The sequence below is a fragment of the Apodemus sylvaticus genome, chromosome 8, assembly GCF_947179515.1.
Source record: "Apodemus sylvaticus chromosome 8, mApoSyl1.1, whole genome shotgun sequence".
Taxonomy (NCBI): Eukaryota; Metazoa; Chordata; class Mammalia; order Rodentia; family Muridae; genus Apodemus; species Apodemus sylvaticus.
In genome coordinates, this window is record NC_067479.1 from 54209469 (window position 1) to 54228920 (window position 19452).

The window sequence follows — 19452 nt, forward strand, 5'->3', positions numbered from 1 at the left end:
CTCTCAGCACATGTGGCAGCTCACAAACATCTTTAACTCCAGTTCCATGGACTCCAATGCCCCCTTTTGACATCTGTGAGCATCAGGCATACAAGCAGGCAAAACATCCATACATATAAAATCCACATTTCATTGTCATGTTGAGCCTTGGGCACTATCTCGAGAGGGCAAAGCTGTGAGTTCAAGGTGTCTGTGTCCCCAAGGACTGTGCTGAACAGAACCTTAGTCATGGTATTCCTATCTAGACATTTACTTGAAGTAAAATTGACCCTTTTAATACATTGATATTTAGGTTCTATTATTGTCAGCTAACATCATTGCGATTAACTTCTATGCTACTGAAATATGTCACCTATGTGCCTTTAGACCATACTCTATAGTATTTCTCTTTCCACTCACGTTGCTTAAAATAGACCAAAGCAGCAACTCCTCAGTTACAACCCAAGCCAATGAACAAAGCCACTCACCACAGGGAGAAACCCTCTACTTGTAATTTCAGGGATTTATCCTCCAAAGGAAAAAGTAATGCTATGGCTTACTGTGTCCCCACAATGTCATATGCTGGAAATGTTACCCTTAATGTGGCACTGTCGAACAATGGGATCTTGAAGAGGTCCTGTGATTCTGAAAGCCATTATTCATTAGAAGAAGAGGGGAATATACAAGTTTTAAGTGGCAACCATTATATACACTGAAATGATGGCGTTAAAAGAAACATGAATAGATTATCAAATGATTAAGACAATGGGATAAAATAGAGAAAAACTATAAAATATTTTTATCCCTTAACACAAAAAAAAGATGAACCTAAAACAACAGTGGTGTTTTTCTAAGCAGGAAAGGCTTTTAGGGTGACCCATCTGTAAACTGTACTTCTAGCTGTCTTGGTTAGGACCTACCTCACATTACAAATGGTGAGAAAAACCACATGTAAATGAAACAACTAATTGGCTTCCATTCTTCATGGCAGGGGCTAGTGGTGCTGTGGGGAGAACTAGGGAAAATTTTGTGCACCCAAGAATGGCTGCTGTTAATAATTGGTAAGGAAAGGGATGTGTCTTCAGTCCCAGCATGTAACTTATGATTAGGTTATAGAAAATGTCAATAAACTCACTCAGTTGTTGTCTTGGTCTATGGTAATGTTAGGACAAATATCAAAGGGTGTGCCACCTCTTCAATATCTTATCTTTAAGTGCCGGGGATGACATTTCCAATGTATGGATTTTTCAGGGCTACATTTAAACTACAAGTAACTGTTTTTCTTCATGCAACAAAACCACGTAACTTGGATGTGGAACCGTTTCTTATTGTTGTGAACTGCAGCAATCCAGCAGCCTGCTTTAGTCACCCTTCCTGGCCCTTGCCACTGGCAGGGAAGCACTGAGCATGCAAAGAGGGTGTTATAATGTGAGGCCAACACAAACATTATGATAAAGGCCTTTTTCTTTCTTTTTTTAAAAGACTGCCTGTCATCTTTATCCCTCTGTGCCCTTGAGATACAAGTTAGAGCCTATGTGACAGCTAGATACATTTGGATGTTTAATGCCTTCCCTCGTAACCTTTGAGAAATATTTACCCTCTTTATTAGAGGAGAGCTTAGAGCCATGTCAAAATCACTTCTACAAATATTATGAGCTGAGCCGTATTCTTTCCGATCAGAATGCTGGCATCTTGACTTCTGTACGTCAGAACGTGAATGTATCTGGAGATAAGATTAACAAAGTAAAAACGGGGTCTTTAGGGTTCTGCATCGTGTGCCAAGGCCAGGCCAGGCCTAGGGCTCTACCTTCATCGATTGGCTGGCTTTGGGTATATCTTGAGTTAGGAAATCATGTTGCACCTCATGCTAGATCACAGCATTAGTTTTAAATGCTCTGATGTCACGATCTTGAAATTCTTAATTCTTAAAAGAATATTATTCTTTTTAATGTTTATATATTTTTTTACTTTTTTGGTATTTTGCCTGCATGTATGTCCGTGAAGGTGCCAGGTCCCCAGAAATTAGAGCTACAGGCAGTTGTGAGCTGCCATGTGGGTGCTGGGAATTGAACCTGGGTCCTCTGGGAGAGCAGCCAGTGCTCTTAATCTCTGAGCCACCTCTCCAGCCCTCTTAATTTTAAAATGGGTTTTCTACCTTTTCATCTTCTTCTCTAGAGCCTTGGAAACAATGCCATTGGTCCTGCTGATGGAAACCACAACTTTGAAGGAGAATCAATCCTATTTGTTCTACTGAGGTGTGTGAACTGGTGGCATTGTGAGGGAGTCAGGTAGGGGCATAATGACTCCGAAGAGATGAAGAATAGCATTCAGCATGGTGAGAACAGGATGGGGGGATTAGCTGAGCACCGCTGTCATCACAGAGTACACGAAGATTCAGGAAGGGCTCCTGTGCCTTTGTTCGTACCCCTTTACCCTATCCCAACTCATTACCAGCCTTTAGCAACGGAGATAAACTTAGCGAGTCTCCTTTCTTGAAAGCTGAAAGAATCTAAGTACACACATAAGGGAAGCGAGTCCACCTCAAGAGAATGGATGTTCTTCAAAGGCCAGTTATTTCCCATACTCTGGGCAGGAACTGTTCATGCCTTTAAATCTCTCAATTGTCTCGAACTGATACTTTTAGAACATGAAATAAAAAAAACAAATTGTTAAGCTGGGCATAATTCCAGCACTTGGGAGGCTGAGGCAGGAGGACTGCCAGGAATTTGAGACAATGGGCTACACAGTGAATTCCAGGACAGCTCTGGCTATGGCATGAGATCTTGTCTCAGAAAACCACAAAGAGATGCCAGGAAAAGAAAATGAAAACAAATAATAAAAGACACACTAAATATAAACTTAGATTTTTCTCTGATTAACCAGAAATAAAATTACATTAAACAAATAAAACTGGGGCAAACAAAAATGGGAAGAAGAGAATTGCAAAAATAACATTATTTAATATGCCCATACAGATAAGTACCGCTAATGTGAGAAATGTATTCCTCCTTTGCTTGTTAAAGGAGACATTTTAGCTACATTTAGGTTGCTTAGATTGATGACATGCTACGTGAAGGCAGTGCTGTCTCTGTGTTTTAGTTTACTAACACTATCATTATTACAGAAACCTTTCTCTCAAAGGAATGAAAGCAATGGGAGAAGATACTTCAGTCACTAGCCTAACTTTTCTTATGCATGTGGGCGTTTTTCCTGCATGTATGTTTGTGTGCCATGCGCATGCTTAGTGCCTGTTGTGGCCAGACACACGCACTGGAGCCCTAGACCTAGAGTTGTAGGTGCTCGTGAGCTGCTATGTGGGTGCTGGGAATTGAAACTGGGTGCTCTGCAAGAGCAGTGATGCTCTTAATAATCTCTCCAGCGCCGCCCCCTCCCCCCCCTGGGGCAATACACTTTTATCCACAATGAAGGAAACAATGCTTTATTTTAAAGTGTTATCCTTAGTCTTTTATCGGCATCCTGTTTCAAAGGCTGGCTCACAGGACTAAAGCTCGATTTTAATTGCTGTACAGTGAAAGAAAGAGATTCTGCCCAGGCCAGATGGTGTTCGGCTTTTATCCCAGCACTCAGAAGGAAGGCCGAAGCAGGTGCAGTTCTGAGTTCAGGGTCTCTGGCCTGGTATGTGTTTCTGAATTTTTGTTGTGAAACTTATTTTGGTGGAAAGTAAATATTCAAATTAATTATCAAATCCTTAACTAATTTCTATTTTAGACATTCAAATTTGGTGCCTGTATTGCCAGTGCTAAGCGCTATGGCTACAAATAAGTGGGAGACTGAATTTGCTTTTATTTTGCAGTACTGGAGTTTGAACCTGGTGCTCATACACACCAGACAAGTATTCTGAGTTAACCCCAGCCTGACCCCATTTTTTTAAAAAACTTTTTTATTTTGAGAAAGGGTCTGATTGTGAACTCATTCTTGGACCCAAGCAAGCCTTGAATGTGGAATCCTTCTGTCTCAGCCTCTTACTAAATAAATGAGAGACTATAGTTCTCAGTTAAGTCAGGAGACACCCATAGGGCTTTAGTTCTTTGGAATAATTTTTGTGACTATTGTGAAATCTACTACTACTGTTACTAATGCATTACAGATGTGTGTCTTTTACTGACAAAGTGAGACAGGCTTTAAAAAAAATCTGCTATAAGATTCAAAAGAAATGACAAAACTTTTACTTCCTTAATTTAGCTGTGAATTTTCAAAACCAGGTACAGTTAAAAAATGAAAAGACTTTGAAAATAACAAATATATACATTCTTACAGCTTGTTACTTATTCTGAGTAGCAAGGGACAAACTCACTTCCAGTTTCCCTGGCATGTGACAAAAGCACAGCCATCCCACCCAACAACACCCCACGCAAGCTAAAGGCTACCAGAAGACTGCCAGAGTCTGAGTAAGGAGGTGTCCAATAACCATGAACCCAGATGTTTTCATGTGTCAAACTACCAGAAACACACTTTAAATGCTCTTTTCAAATTCTTTCCCCACCTCCATTTCTCCTCCATCACCAAATCTCCTCTGCACCCCCCCCCCCCTCTACTGGGCTACATTCCCGGCCCCAGGTTTCAAGAATTGAAAATCTCATTTGCAATAGCACTGGTGAACTAGGTTCAAATAAAACAAGCCATGGTGAGTTAATGTAATTCCCCTGCCTTTACTTGGCTGCCCTATGTTCTTATGTGGCCAATGCCTTGTTAGATTCTAAGGCTGTAATGAGGTCTCTCTGTCTGTCTCTGTCTGCCTCTCTCTGTATGTGTGCACGCATGCTCCTGGGTATTAGAATCACAGCTCCTCATATGCTAGGTAAGCACTCTACTATTAAATTATATCCCAGACTTTTTACTTTTTACTATAAGACAGAGTCTTACTAAGTTGCCTAGGTTAGAGTTCAACTCACTCTATAGCCAAGGCAGGTCTTAAACTTATGATTTTCTTGTCTTTGCCTCAGAGCATTGTAGGCCTGAGCTACCAGGTCAGGCTCAACTTTGATCTGCAAGTTGAAAGGGGATTATGGGAGAAATATAAGTTACAATGACTTCTGACACAAATAGCTGACCATCAGCTGATTGAGGTCAGTACCTGCAGAGATGACCAATCACCAGCTCTGTTACATGTCTGAGGACCCAGGTTCTTTTGCGATTCTGTCTTACCCCCAAGAGTAGCTTGCCACAAATTACCAAGGTGGTATTCACTGGCAAGTGTCACATTCTCTGATAATTATGAGGCAGAACTATGTCATTTCTGCATATCATTTTATCTGGCTCCTGCAGTCTATCCTTTATCTTCCCTAAACCTAGACTGTGTGTAGCCTGAACGCTTGCCTAAATCTGGGACAAAGTGAACTCAGCTGCTATTTTAATTCCATTCATTCTCCGTGGCTGCATCAGGGCCTGGGGCTCTACCTCCTGACAAACATTTGGTCTAGTCTATAGAAGGCTTCTGAGGTTAGGCAGGGCTGAAAACTGAAAGAGGCCCTTCACACATCTTAAAATCAAGGCAAAGAATAAGCCCAGGCTTGCAACCTACCCAATTAAGTTCCTGCTTCCTTAGTCCCTGCTCAGCTGTTCCAAGATAGTTTACACCAGAACAACAACTGTATTTTATCCACAGCACTTCAATTAGTGAGTTGTGTGACAACCCCCCAATAAGGACTGGCAAAGAGAGAAAATTATGTTGACTGAAAGAAAAAAAGTAACTAGAAAAGCTACAGTTGCTGAGCCAGCTCTTGGTGGCAGTAGTTCTAGCACGCTCTTTTCCGGTGTCTGTGCATTGGTGACATGGTGAGTCAAATATTACTCAGGTTCGAGCCCTCTGCCACCGACTTGCTATGCGACACGGGCAAATTCGCTCCCCAAACTCCTATTTATAACAAGCAAAGTGAAACGCTGACCTTCCCAGTCTGACCGGCTGCCTCTGAGAAACAATTATGAAAGGAGGCCGGATCGTGCTTATTAACACGGCAAACTGGTTTTTTGCTTTCGTTTCAAACGATTTTGTAAACGATTTTTTTTTTTTTTTCAAACTCGGGTCCGCCTGGCAAACTGGTTTTCAAAAGCTACTTTCCCGCTAAGATCTGTCCCGCTTGGACCGCGCCTCCTGGTTCACTTGACTCTGTCCATCGCCCATCTTCCCTTGTCTCCAGAAGGCCAGTAATGGCCCCACCCTGGACCGCCCACCCCGGCCGAGCCCACCTCCCACTGGCCCGGCACGTTTGTTTTTGTTTTGCCGGCCGCGCGGGCCGGTCGAGGGGCGCGCCCTGTCCAGCGTTCTCCCAGAGGCCGCGGCTCCTTGGAGCGGGCCCGCCCCGCCTCTGCTGGCGCCGCCCACGGGGACGACGCGGGCGGAGACAGGCCCGGGCAGGCGCGGCTTCCCCGCGGCTTCCCGCCCGCGCCCTCGCCCTCGCCCGCCGCCACCGCCACCGCCGCCCCGGTTCCCCACTGACGCCCGCGGCCCGCGAGCCTCGCGGACGTGACGCCGCGGGCGGAAGTGACGTTTTCCCGCGGTTGGCCCGGGCGCTCGGTTGCCGGGCGCGTCCGGTTTTCCTCAGGGGACGTTCCCATTATTTTTGTAACGGGAGTCGGGTGAGGACGGGGCGTGCCCGGCGTGCGCGCGCGCCCGCCTCCCCGCGCGCCTCCCTCGCCTGCTCGCGCCGGCCCGCGCAGCGCGTCATGCCGCCCAAAGCCCCGCGCAGAGCCGCGGCCGCCGAGCCCCCGCCACCGCCGCCGCCGCCTCGGGAGGACGACCCCGCGCAGGACAGCGGACCCGAAGAGCTGCCCCTGGCCAGGTGAGGAGCGCGGCCGCCGCGGGCCGGAGAGAAGGGAAGGGTAGGGCGCGGGGACGCCGGGCGCATCTCGGCGGGGACGCCGGGCGCATCTCGGCGGGGCCGGGCTGGCGGTAGGAGCGGCGCCTGGCGTCCCCGGGGTCCCCTCGGTCTCCCACCTCCACGGGGTGGCGGCGGCGCGCTGACACGGTCCCGGGCTCGCGGGCGACGGGGAGGGCATCCCGAAGGGGTCTGGGCTGCGGCTTGACAGGTGTCGGGCGGGTGGGGCTCCTGCTCCCGAGCGAAGTGACAGGTGCAGGCTCTACTCCAGCGACGCCCCGGCGCGGAGCCGGCGGGTCCGGGAGAGCCCCCGTCAGATGCAAAAACAATTGAAATAAATGTTACAAAAAAAAAAAAAAAGTCTACCGGTGTTTGTTTTCTTTCTTCCTCTTTTTCCCCCCTTCCGTGGCGATCCGGAGCACCCCCGGGGTGGGTTGACTTTCTCTTTTGCTGTCCTGCGATGCAACAGTTGGGAGCCTTTCCCTCTGAGCTTGCGCTGCATTGGCAGCTTGGTCCTGGGAGAGGCCAAGAAAAGCCTGGTAGGCGAAGTGCAGGGTCGTGGGTGTCAATTGCTCACGGGGTCCTCAGCTCCCGGGCTTTGTGGGGGTTTCTTTAGAACAATGCTTTGAGGCCCCGGGGATTTAAAGCCATCTGTGGAGACTGATGGAGCATAACTCTTAGAAGGACTGGTATGTGGGCAAAAGTTTCAGGAGACATTTAAATGCAAGGGCTTGGAAGTTTCTAAACTTTGTTCCCCCTTCTTTTTCAGGATAGAACTCTTCTTGCGTGCTGATTGGCCCGCAGCATGCTTCATTATTTCTTGCCTTTTGCATTTGAGCATACACGGATTCTGGTGCCTCCCTCACCCCCCAACCCCCCCCCCCCCCCTTTTTTTTGTCTTGTGTTTGGTACTGTGTTCTCTCAAAGAACTTTTCTCTCCATTTATTAACGGAATCTAAACTTAAGTTCATGTGGATCCAATAAGAACAATGGAGAGATATTTATTGTATTTCGACATTTTTATTTTTCTTGACTGTGCTACTGTGTGATTAAGTAACAGAAATTGAAACAATATGATTGCTGTTATTGTCAGCACTAGTTTTATTTTGAGAGTGTAGATCCCTTGTAGAATGGGAATTGTTTTTTCCTCTCACCATCCTCTCATTTCTAGCCCGTCATTAAGTCCTCGATTTTTTTTCTTCAGTATTCCGACTGTAACCCAGTCTTGCCTTGAGCTGTCTATTCTCCTGCCTCGGCCTCCCCAGTTCTGGGATCACAGGCATTCAGCATGCTGATGGACTATCGAGCTCCTTCCCCCTGAGCATCAGGGCTCTTTGTGTGACCCAGACTCTTAACAGAGCTCAGGTCAAATCCTAAGAGACTGAAATAATTTTGGAAATTGCTTGTCCAAATCTATTAAAATTCATACTAAATGGATTTTCTTATGGATCAAATAAAAATCATGTTCTTAGAAAATAAATACAGAATAAAAACTATGTTTGGAGACTGTTCCAGGAGAAGAGTTTGTTTTTGTTTCTAATTAAACGCTGATGTATCCAGTGTGTAGAAGTTTCTCTTTAGAAAGAGCAGGAACATGTATTCTAAAAGTTGCTATTCCATATACACAGTTTTGGATGTATTATTGATTATTATAAAGTAACTATATGTATTGAAGTTCTGGCCATTGCCTGGGGAAAGACAGACCCAGTTTCTTCCCCTTTTATATATTTTTAACTTTGGGGATTTCTCAAAAGTTTTCCTTTAAGTTTAAGCTAGACATAGTCTCATCTTGGTTACTCATTGCCACAGAGGTTCTCAAAACACAGTTGATCTCTGAATTACCTATAGTCACGTGTGTTTCACCATAGGGATTTGCTACCTCTTCTGAACTGTGCCATTAAATGCATTTTGTGTGACCGTTGCAGAATGCACTTAGACAAACACTGATGATATATAGATAGTCACTGTGCTGTCTTGCGGCAATCAAGAGAGGTGGTAAACACTACAGATACAAGGCTGCTGCCAGTGTAACAAAGCATGCTGTTATGCAGTAAACTTTGTTTCTTAATAATAGAAATATGCTGTAAAATAATGATAAAGCTATAATTTAGGAAGCATACACGTCAGGAACATAATCACTTCAGGTATTGTCCTTGTATATATTATATTTTCCTACAAGTATCAATGTAGTAGGTTTGTTTACAGCAGCATCTACCTAAATGCATAAGTAGCAAATGGATTGTGCCACAATGTTATGTTGGTGAAGATGGCCTCTAAGTGATGTTTCTACACCAGTATAATCTTACAGGACTACTGTTGTAAACTGCCTTATCAGCTCACAGGCCATGTACGAATGACTGTTCTTAGCAAGGATAAGAGGACTGCCTCAGTCGAAAGTGTAGAACATAGCTTAGGGAAGGATTCAACCTAGTCCATCTGCACTTGGAATAAGTCTACTTTGACAGCTGAGGTGCTATTTCTTTTACACTGTCTCTAGTCTAAGTACTTAGGTGGAGTGGAAGCTGAGACTAGGAGACTGAAACACTTTCATTATTGAGATATGCAGATGCTAATTATGCTTTGAAGGAGTTGCCCAGCTAGAAAAGTAGTCAGGAACATAGATGATGGAGTTAAGACCCGTGGTACATACCTGGGTACTTCTCACTTGGTTTGTTTTTAGTGACTTCTTTAATTTCCCTAATGTGGTAGATGTGTAAAACATGAATGGAAATACTTACCAAGTATGGCTTATGTGGGGATTCAGTAAAACCATGCATACGATACTTTGTGTAGGATCATAGTAAGTTTTCAAGAGTTACATTGCTCTTTGTAGGGTTGCTATATGTCAAACGGAAAGGAATTAGCCATTAAAAGCTTACAGTTAAGAAAGGTCAAAGAGATAGGACTGAAATATGTGATGCAATCATTTCTATCACGTTAATCATTAAGAAATACAAGAAGGTGGAGAGAATGTATGGATTGACTGGGATGTGGAGTTTTCTGTTTTGCTGAGACGGTTGTTCTGTCTTCCCAGGGTGCTTTAGCTAGTGCACTTGCTTTGTCTCACCATGCTGTCTGTCTGGCTGCTCTGGAGTGTGTGGTTCACCACGCTGGCAGCTGGTCTTCTCTTTGTGCTAGCCTTATTTTGGAAAGCCCACAAAATGATAAGCATATGTTTAAATGATGCATAATGGTTCTCAAAGATAAAGTAAGTCCTTAAAACACTTAGAGATGCTCTCTTTCAGAACTGTGCTGATATATGCAAACTATAGAAACAAGTATTTGCTTAATTGGTTTGATCTGTAAGGGTATCAATTTTGTAACTTTTTAATTTGTAGGCTTGAGTTTGAAGAAATTGAAGAACCCGAATTTATTGCATTATGTCAGAAGTTAAAGGTACCCGATCATGTCAGAGAAAGAGCTTGGCTAACTTGGGAGAAAGTTTCATCTGTGGATGGAATCCTGGTAAGGATGTTTTTAAAGATTTCTTTTTGGAAAATCTAGAAAGTAAAATATATAAAGTAAAAGTTAGTAATAACTCCATGACTCAAGAGTATACTCCAATAGCACCAAAATGCTTTTTATTTCAATGGTTTCTTAGGTTTTTAATTTTTATTTTAAATAAAAAATTCTGGTGGTGATTTTGATGATGATAATGACGATGGTGGTGGATGTGGAGAGTGTGTTCCTTCTACTTTTAGTGAAGTTCTAGGGATTGGACTCACACTGCCAGGCTTCCTGGACAAGGACCCTCACCCACTGAGCTGACATCATTTTAACCTGATATACAAAGGAACGGGCTTCTCCGTGACAGTTTTGTACATATATATCATTATTTTTTTCTTCTATCCATCTCCTCCTCCACTCTTCTTTCCCATCATCCCTCTATCTTCTATTTGCTGGTCCCCTTTCACGTCCAGATGGCTTTTCCTGAATTTGTGTTGCGCCTGTGCTATGCTATTATTATTTTCCCCTACACTTTAAAACTCTCTTTCTCTCCTCTCATCTTCCCCTTCCAACTTTCATGACTACACACACACACACACACACTTACTTAAATTTAGAATCTTCATAGGAGAGAACATACTTGTCTTTTTTTGGTCTGACTTACTTTGATTAATATAGCTTATGACCTCCAGTTGCATTCATTTTTGTACAGATAACATGATTTCATTTTTCTTTGTGGTTGAATAAATTTGTGTGTGTGTGTGTATGTATGTATGTGTGTATATATATATATATATATATATATATACACACATACATATATATGGATTGGATATTTTCTTTATCTGCACGGGTTGATGGGCATCTATATTTCTGTTTCTTAGCTCTTGTGAGTAGTATGACAGGAACATGGATGTACGAGTATCTCTTTGGTGTCTTGACTTCGAGTCTTTTGGACATACATATGGTAATGGAATGGTGGTTTGTGTGCCCTCACACTGACTTGTGTTAGGGTTGCCCTACTCTGCCTTACTTCCAGAAGTATATAAGGCTCCTCTTTCCCCACAGTTTTGCTAGATAATATTTGTTGTTTTGATATTAGTCATGCTGACTTGGGCAAAATGGAATCTCAAAACAGTTTTAAGTTGCATTTCCCCATTTCAAATTTTTAGTACTCATATGTACATCTTTTTTTGAGAACTGTGTGTTTAGTTGGTTCATTGGCCTATTTTTTGAGTGAATGATTTGTTTTAATGATATTTAAAATTAGTTCTTATTTAAAATAAGTTCTTTATCTGATGTGTGGTTGGTAAATATTTTTCCTGGTCTGTCCTGAAACTCACTATGGAGACCAGGCTGGCTTCTAACTTACAGAACTGCATGCCTCTTCCTCCTAAGGTGCTGGGATTAAAGATATGGCCCACCACACTCAGTCCTGTATTATTTTTAATCACAATCTATCTGTCTGTCCATCCATCCGTCCATTCCATCCATCTATCCCATCCATCCATCTGTACATCCCATCTGTCCGCCCGTCTGTCAGTCCATCCCATCCACCATCCACCATCCATCCATCCATCCCATCCATCCATCCATCTGTCCATTCCACCCATCCATTCATCCATCCCATCCATCTGTCCATCCCATCCATCCATCCATCCATACATACATACATACATACATCTATCTGTCCATCCATCCATCCATCCATGCATACATACATACATACATACATACATACATGGATTCATCCATCCATCCATCCATCTAATATATGTGCATACATGCTCTCATGCACAGTGCATGTATCATGGTCAGAGAACATCCTTCAAGAGTCAGTTCTGTATGGGTTCTAGATTTGAATGCAGGTTATCAGACTCAACAAGTGCCTTTACTCATTAAAGTATCTCACTGGTTTGGTATTGGGCAAAAGATACAGATAGAGTTACACATCTCCTGCAGGTAGATGCCCAATTACCTCAGCATTATTTGAAGAGGATTTTCCCCCAATGGCAACAATTAGGTGGCTATAAATGTATAGATTTAATTCTGAATTATCTTTGTTGGTCTATGTAATTTTTTTAGGCCAGTATTTTTATGCCGGCAGTTTTTGTTACTATGATTTTATGGTATACTTTGAAATCAACTGTTCTTATAACCTCCTTAGGATTGCTTTTAATATTAAGGATTTTTGTCATCTCATACTCTAGTTTTATTTCTACTGTGATAAAATATCCTGACAAAAAACAACTTAGAGGGAGGTTTAAGTCACAAGTCCAGGTTATAGTCTATCATAATAGGGAAGTCAAAGAGGCAGAAACGTCACAACTAGTCCATCACATCTACAGTACAGAGCAGAGAGGGATAAAAGCATGCATGCCCAGTACTTGTAACTTTTTCTACTTACATAGTTCAGAGGCAAAAACCTAGAATGGTGCTGCCTACTTTTAGACTGGGTCTTCCCATTTCAATTAAAAGATTGGGTGGGTCTTCCCCCAGCAATTAGGGCAGTCAAGACAGTTTGCCACAGCTATCCACAGACCAATCTATATAATTCCTGAAGACTCCCTTCAAGACTCTGTGTCAAGTTGTCAATTCAAACTCACATTACAAACTGACATCATCCTATTTCTGTGAAAAATGTTACTAGAAATAAGGTTGTCATTGTATTGATTCTGTAGATATTTTGGTAATATAACTATTTTCACAGTATTCTGCTAATCCAAGAGCATAAGACTCTTTTGTTTTTGTTTTTTTTTTTTTTTTTTTTTAATTTTCTATCATCTTCATCTTCCAAATGGTTTTAAAGTTTTCATTGTAGAAGTCATTTACCATTTTGGTTATGTTGATTCCTAGGTGCTTTCTTGTTTGATGATAATATTTTTTTTCTTGTTTGTTTGTTTGTTTGAAAGAAAGTCTGTAAGTCTAAACGATCTAGAATTCATTATGTAGACAAAGCAGCCTTGAATCACTGAGGTCCTGTCTCTGCCTCCTAAGTGCTGGGATTAATGGTGTGTGCTCTTGAAGCTGTTAGGAATAGGATCTTTTCCTTCTGATTTTTTTTCTTGGCAAGTTAGTTATTGGTATGTAGAAAGGTACTTATTTTTGCCTGTTGACTTTATATTCTGCTGTGTTGAATGTATTTACTACATCTAAGAGTTTTCTACTAGTCTTTAAAATATAGGATCATACCTTTGGCAAATAGAGATACTTTCTTCCCCTTCTATTTGCATTCCTTTTATTTCTCTTGTTTTGCTGCTCTAGCTAGGACTTCAAGCATTATATTGGCCAGGAACAGTAAGAGTAGGTACCTTTACCTCATCCCCAATTTTAGAGGAAATACTGTGAGTCATTCCCCAGTTAGAATAATGTTTGCCATAGGTATGTTGTATGTAGCTTTTATTGTGTTGAGATGTTTCTTATTATTTCTTGTTTCCCCAGGGTTCGTGTGTGTGTGTGTGTGTGTGTGTGTGTGTGTGTGTGTGTGTGTGTGTATGTGTGTGTGTGTGTGTGTATGTGTATGTATTCATGTGTGTGTAGGTGCGTGTGCAACCCAGAAGACAGCTTCCAGTGTGTCCTTCTTCAGGTACCTCTGCCCTTCCTCCTTTTTTTTTTTTTCTCTTTACTGTTTTGTTTTGAGACAAGGTTCCCACAGGCCTAGAGCTGTAAGTAGGTTAGACTGGATGGCTGGCGAGACCCAGGGATCTGCTTGGCTCTCTAATACTGGGCTTACAAACATATGCCACATGCTTGGCCTCATTCATTCATTCATTCATTCCATTTTTTATATTCACTCTAAAGATCTGACTCAGGTACTCATGCTTATAAATCAGGCACTTTACCTTCTCTGCAAAACTTTATCAAGAAGGGATAACTTCTTGTCAAAAACCTTTCCTGCTTGTTTTAAGATAATCATGCTTTTTGTCTTTAAGTGTATCTGTGGGTTATATTAAATATCAGTTTTTGTATATTGAATTACCTTTGTGTCCCAGGGATGAAGCTAGTTTGGTTGCAGGTGGATGACTTTCTTTGTGTCCTATGGATTTGATTTGCAAAAATTGTATTGAGAACTTTTTCAGGGAAATTGGTATATTGTTTTCTTTTTGTTGTCTCATCCTTATCTGGGCTTGAAGTTAGAATAATATTGGTAAGTGCCTGCTCCCTTCTGTTATAAGGAACAGTTTGCAAAGGGTTGGTGATAGGTCTTCTTTAAAGGGTTGGTAGAGTGGCAGTGAATCCATCTGACCATGGTTTCTCTGTGGAGAAACTTTTTATATTGCCTCAATCTCACTCATTTCTAAGATCCATTTTTCACTTATATCTTTTTTATTTAATTTTGATAGCTTATAAAGCTCTAGGAATTTATCCATGTCTTCTAGATTTTCTAGGGGTTTGAGGGATGAATGTAAGTTTTTGAAGCTGTTTCCTTTCTGGATTTCATCAGAGCCTGTTTTAATTTCCTTTGCATCTTTATTTTTAATTTGGTTCTTCTTTCATTTTACTAGTTTGTCTAGTTTTTAAGTCTCATATCTTTCCTTTTTTTCCTGAGATAGGGTCTCATAAAGCTCAGACTGACTTTGAACTCATTAAGTTATTACCAAGGGTGACCTTGAATTTCTGGGCGGTCTCCTGAGTGAATTACAGGGTGTGTCCCCAAGCTCAGAGGCTTATCCAGTGCTGGGCTCAAGTTCAGGGCCTCAGTCATGCTTTATCATGAGAATTTTCTTAGGTTATTAAATTATATAAATATATAAACTTTATTTGGTAATAGAGTTAGTTTCTAGTGGCAATATAACAACCACTGGAGTTTAAAAAAACTGTTGGATATGTATTTTTCTCCAAACTATCTTGTTTATGCTGATATATCCTCATAAGAATAATTTCTGCATAAGCAAATTATTGATAAATGTAAATAATTAAATTAATGGCTCTCTGATTTTTTACAAGCTAATTACTGAGTCAAAATCTACAAACTTTTAAGACCGCTCAATACTTTATTTCTTTTTATTTGATTATTTAAGAGAAAGCGTCTTTAGTTGGGAATTTAGATTTTTTAAAAAGTAGTATATTTAAAGTCTCCAGGTTACTCTTTGAATGATCCTTGTTCAACAGTGAAACAAGTACAGGCAGTCATGGTGGCATATGGAGTTGGTTCAGCAGTTAAACGTAACTAACTACTGTACTTACTGAGGATCTCCACCTGTGTTAAATGGCTCACAACCACTTATAATTCCAGATCCAGAGAATTAAAGTCCATTGGCAACTGCACTCATGTATATATCCCTAAACAGACACGCATGCATGCTGGAGAGATGGCTCAGCAGTTAAGATCGCTGGCTTATATCCCAGAGAACCTGGGTTTAATTCTTAACACTCATATGGTGGCTCACAACCTTCTATAACTCTAGTTCTAGGGGATCTGATGTCTTCCTCTGATCTCTGTGGGCACCAGAGATGCATTGGTACACAGATATGCATGCAAGAAAAGCACCTATACACATAAACTAAAAATAAATAACAAAATAATAATAATAATAATAATAATAATAATGTCTTCAAAAACTAAAATTGATGCAGATAGTAATGGCCCTGGAAACTCCAGGGATAAGACCCCTCCTTTCTTAGAAGTCTGGATAAATCACTTCTATAAACTTGACTACAAACTACAGAACTTAACTGATAGGGAGTTATGTAGAAAATTTGAAAATAAAGCTTAATAACATTAACCTCAACAATATAACTTGTTAATGTACACCAACCAATAGTCAACAAACTTTACTTAGAAAATTTGTTTAGGGAGTTGGGCTGGGGATATGACTCAGTGGGTCAGAGTACTGCAGCACAGACATGAGCATCTGAATCTGAATCCCAATACACAGCTTAGAGAATCTAGGTGTGGCCGTCTGCACTTGTAACCTCAGCACCCCCACCCCCATGTCTGTGTGTGTGTGTGTGTGTGTGAGTGTGTGTAAGTGGTATGGACGATGGGAGGCTCACTGGGGTTTGCTGGCTGCCAGTGCATCTCCAGGCCTAATGAGAGACCCTGTCTCTAGGGAATAAGATAATGATAGAGCAGGACACCTGATTTCTTTCTTCTGTTCTCTTCACACATATGTTACTTGCACACATATGTGTGTATGCCATATATACACATTAAAAAAATAGTGAAAATGAAAAGCCAGTGAGGGGGGGGTCAGATGGTAAAAGTGCTACACAAGCTCATGACCTGAGGTAGTTCCTGAGAACCCATATAAACATGGAAGGAAAGACCTGTCTTCATGATGTTGTTTTCTGGTCTTCATACATGTACTGTGACATGTTCATGTTCCCATTCACACATGGTGTACATACATACATACATACATACATACACACATACACACACTGATAATCTTTCCTTTTTTTAAGTTAAACTAGAAAGTTTCTATAACTCAGGTTTTCTGGCCTTCATACATGCACTGTGACATGTTCATGTCCCCATTCACACATGGTATACATACATACATACATTCATACACACATACACACACTGATAATCTTTCCTTCTTTTTAAGTTAAACTAGAAAATTTCTTTGCTTCTATAACCCAGGTAGCTGGGTTGTAAGATAAGCTATTATTTCTTAAAAAAATAAAAAACTGGTTTGTTTATGTAGATAATATGGCTATGGGTAAGGGTGGCTGTGTATGTGCTGTGGTATGCATTTGGAAAGTCTGAGGACAATTTGAAAGAGTTCTTTTAACCCCTTCTACCACATGGGCCTTTCCTGGGGATTGAATTCAGAATGTCAGGCTCGCTTTGATTGCACTGAGGCACCTTGCTGGCCAACCTTTGTTTTATAATTGCCATATATTTGTTATATATGGTAATGGGTTTTATAAAATAATTTATCTCGAGTGTATCATATTCTTTGAAACTTTTCTACCCTCACTGTTCTCTCTTCTTCCCTCTGCCTACTCCCTCTTGCAATAGTTTCTTTTATTGTCCTAGTCAGCTTTCTGATTTCTCATTACGCATGTATAAATAAGTAGCTCTCTGTGGGTATATAAAAATCTAGGATCCACAAATGAGGGAAAATATAAGATGTTTATATTTCTGAGTCTGACAGTTTTCTTAATCCGATGACTCAGTTTCCAGCAAACAACATGATTTTGTTAACTAAAACTTTACTGAGTATGTATACCATTTCTTTACCCATTTATCTGTTGACAGACCCTTAGGCCATACCATGGCCACTGTGACCAGTGCTTCTGTAAACATGGATGTGCAAGGGTATCGGGTAGTATACTGACTTTTTGTCCTTTGGGTGAATATCTAGGAATGGTATAGCTGGATATGTCATCTGGTAAGGCTGGCTGGACCAGTTCACATTCCCATCAGCAGTGTACTAAGGTTCCATTAGTAGCAGAAACCATTTTGGGCTGTAGGATTAAATATATACAAAAAAATGTGACTACTTTCTTGCCTTACCCCTTTCACTTCCTGGCTTTGTTCCTACCTTTCCTTAGAACCAGCATAATTTAAAATATTACTTCTTAGTGGAGGTAATGATAGGAATTAGAATATATGAATTCATTCCTGGTTGTGTGTGGGAAGAGGACAACAGGGGACTTAGTGTTACTTTTAGGACTTGATACATTTTGGAGGGTGTGGGAGACTATTCTTTTGTCCTGCTGTAATTCAACAGACCCTTTCTTTACAATATGCAAGTGTTTAATGTTGAGGGTTGGCTTAAGAATAATGGAATGTGTTCAGAGAAGCAGATGCAAAGACAGAATGAACCTGTTTGCAAAGCAGCTGTTGTGGTCCCAGTTGTCTGTTCTCTGAAACAGGAGCAATGTAGTGACCTGGGGGCACCCTTTGTGGCATTTGAAAGTGGACGGTGCTTATTAGAGAGGATGGGTTAAGATTTTTAGTCAGAACGAACTGTTTCAAGTTGAAATAAACCATGTGGTGACTGCACACTCTTGAACAAATCTCCAGTCCTTGGTTTTCTCATTCGTAAAATGGGTTGTCAGTAATTTCCAGATCTTGGAATCATTGTGAATATTAAATAAGTTAATACATATTAAATATATACAAGGTAATTTACTGAGTCAAACTCTACATATTTTTTGTTCTTTAAAAATACAAAAAACAAAATTCTGTCTAATCCTGAAAGACTACCTCGTGGGCATGACACAGCCAGTGCAATCATGATGTCACAGTGGCAGCAGCTGTCATCAGTGTGCCTGCACAGGACTGGACTTGTCAACAGCCAATCATAGATCAGCAAGAGACCCATTTAGCCTTACCCCTCCTTGCTGAAATATGAGCTACTGATGGATTTTGGGGGAGGGGTAGACATTGTCTTCAGTTGTCTACCTCTGATGAGTTCACCATGCTCCAGTGAATGGTAGCAAACTCTTGTTGTACTGGTATCCCTTGTTAAACTCTGGGCCACAAAACAAAACAGAAAGGCCTTAGTGTGAGAAAGGAACTGGCCAGGAGGGGGTGTGCACTGGAGGAAGGAGGGCAATGAGAAGGTGAGGGTGAGGGTAGTCAGAATACACTACACACATGTATGAAATGGTTACAAGAACAAATTCAATCAAACATTCCATTTTATTTTGCACTTGATTAGTACTTAAAAGGCAAATCATCTTGGTGGCTGAGTGGGTAAATTGCTATGTATGTATGAGAATTCAGTTTCCTTTACACCTACCTACCTGACTACTGACACAGCTGCAATGCTTGTCTGTAATCCCAAAGCTGAGAGACAGAAACAGATGAGTCCCGGGGACTTGGTAGTCAGCCAGCCTAACCTAAATGGCCAGCTCCAGGCCCCGGGAAACTTTGACTCAGAAGAACAAGGTAGGTAGAGAATGATAGCGGAAGATACCTGGTGTCCATCTCTGGCCTTCATACATACATATGTGGATGAGCACACACACACAACACACACACACACAAACACACACACACACACACACACACATGCTCACTCATGTAGGCACACACATAGTTACAAAGAGATAAAGCAATTTCAGTTTGGGTTTAGATTGATTTGTTCAGGAGTTCAATATCTATGGCAGCTATAGACTATATGTTTCTTAAATTTTGATTTGGAAATCAGAATTATTCCTTGATTTATACTGCTGATGGATTTTTAACTCAATAGGCATGAAAACAGTGTCACCTGGTACATCTCTA

The 19452-nt window shown here is 41.3% G+C and overlaps 1 protein-coding gene across 2 annotated transcripts in view; it reads left to right on the forward strand.

Moving 5' to 3' along the window:
- Positions 1 to 6367: 6367 nt before the first annotated feature.
- The window catches only part of Rb1 (RB transcriptional corepressor 1), a 134002-nt gene continuing 120917 nt past the window's right edge, over positions 6368 to 19452 (forward strand). The window contains exons 1-2 of one of the 2 annotated variants that reach the window (XM_052190961.1): positions 6368 to 6779; positions 10154 to 10280. In XM_052190961.1, the coding sequence (XP_052046921.1) occupies positions 6664 to 6779; positions 10154 to 10280 (243 nt within the window). In that variant the 5' untranslated portion in view covers positions 6368 to 6663. The remainder of the gene's footprint in view (positions 6780 to 10153; positions 10281 to 19452) is intronic. The other variant, XM_052190960.1, reaches the window with a different exon arrangement.